This window comes from Choloepus didactylus, chromosome 6, assembly GCF_015220235.1.
Source record: "Choloepus didactylus isolate mChoDid1 chromosome 6, mChoDid1.pri, whole genome shotgun sequence".
Lineage (NCBI taxonomy): Eukaryota > Metazoa > Chordata > Mammalia > Pilosa > Megalonychidae > Choloepus > Choloepus didactylus.
Genome location: NC_051312.1, coordinates 76,992,946 through 76,994,334, shown reverse-complemented (window position 1 = coordinate 76,994,334; position 1,389 = coordinate 76,992,946). Strand labels below are relative to the sequence as shown.

At 44.4% G+C, this 1,389-nt stretch overlaps 1 protein-coding gene across 1 annotated transcript; it reads right to left on the bottom strand.

The window, feature by feature from the left end:
- Nucleotides 1-209: 209 nt before the first annotated feature.
- On the bottom strand, nucleotides 210-1,133 carry LOC119537806 (olfactory receptor 2D3-like). The gene has a single exon (XM_037840373.1). The coding sequence runs from the start codon at nucleotides 1,131-1,133 to the stop codon at nucleotides 210-212; it is 924 nt and encodes a 307-aa protein (XP_037696301.1).
- Nucleotides 1,134-1,389: the final 256 nt, after the last annotated feature.

Here is a 1,389-nt window from a genome sequence, read left to right as displayed (position 1 = left end):
CCTATCCTACCCAACTTTTTCAGTTAGTCATGTTTCCTTGATTGGAACAGACGGTTTGTTGAACTGCTCAGAGAAGAGACATGGGAAGACCGGAGAATGAGGACAAAAAATGTAGGGAAGGGATGAGAATAGGAAAAGTTTCCTAGAAAATCACTTCCATCCACAGTCCTAAATTTTCATCATACTGAAAGACACCACCACCAACCAGATTATTTTGCAGTTATTCTCCTGAGAGCCCCCATGACATCCTTGTTCCTCAGACTATAAATGATGGGGTTCAGCATGGGTGTCACTGCTGAGTAGAACACGGAGATCATCTTATCTCTTTCATTCATGGTCTTGGAGTTCGGCCTCATGCAAGCAAATATTGCTGAGCCATAGAAAAGAACAACCACAGTGAAGTGGGAGCCACAGGTAGAGAAAACCTTGAGCCTCCCCTCCCCTGCCTGCATTTGGATCACAGTGGAGATAATGTTCCAGTAGGAGACCAGGATGAGGGAAAAAGGTGTCAGGTTGATAACCACACCCATCACAATGATAGCCATCTCAGCATTGTAGGTGTCTGCTGAAGCCAGCTTCAGGAGGGCAGGAGGCTCACAAAAATAATGGTTAATTATATTACTTCCTTGATAGGGAAGACAGAGTGTGAATGTGCTGTTTACTAGTGACGCAACTACCCCAGTGCCCCAGGACCCTAGGGCCAACTGGACACACACCCAACGTGTCATGATGGTGGAGTAGTGCAGGGGCTTGCACACAGCCACGTACCGGTCATAGGACATCACTGCCAGCAGTACACACTCTGTACACCCAACCAGAAGTAAAACTACCATCTGCATTGAGCATCCAGCAAAGGAAATGGTTTTCTTCTTTACTAGGAAGTGGACTAGCACCTGGGGCACTGTGGTTGTAGAAAAACAGAGATCAGCAAAGGACAAGTTTCTTAGGAAAAAGTACATGGGTGTGTGTAGCCTGGAGTCGATGTGAACAAGCACAATGATGAGCAGGTTTCCCAGCACGGTGAGCAGGTAGATGATCAGAAAGAGGACAAAGAGCAGCTCCTGTGTCTGTGGATCCTGTGCAAGGCCCAGGAAGACAAACTCAGTCACATAGGTGTGGTTTTCTTCTCCCATGAATGTCTACTCCTGTGTATAGGTGAGCACCAAGGAAAGAAGCACATATTGGTTTGTTATAAAAATTTGGAACAACTTAGGTATTTTATCAACCAGTATTCAAAATTGACAGTTGATTTCCATCTGTTAAGAGCTTCCCTAGTTCAAAATATGGAGTTTTCTTTTCGCTCAAATGCAATTAAAATCCATTTCTTATTTACCCAGTTCTTGAATATTTTGTTAGCACCAGCTAGGAGAAATCATTCTGAATATGCCT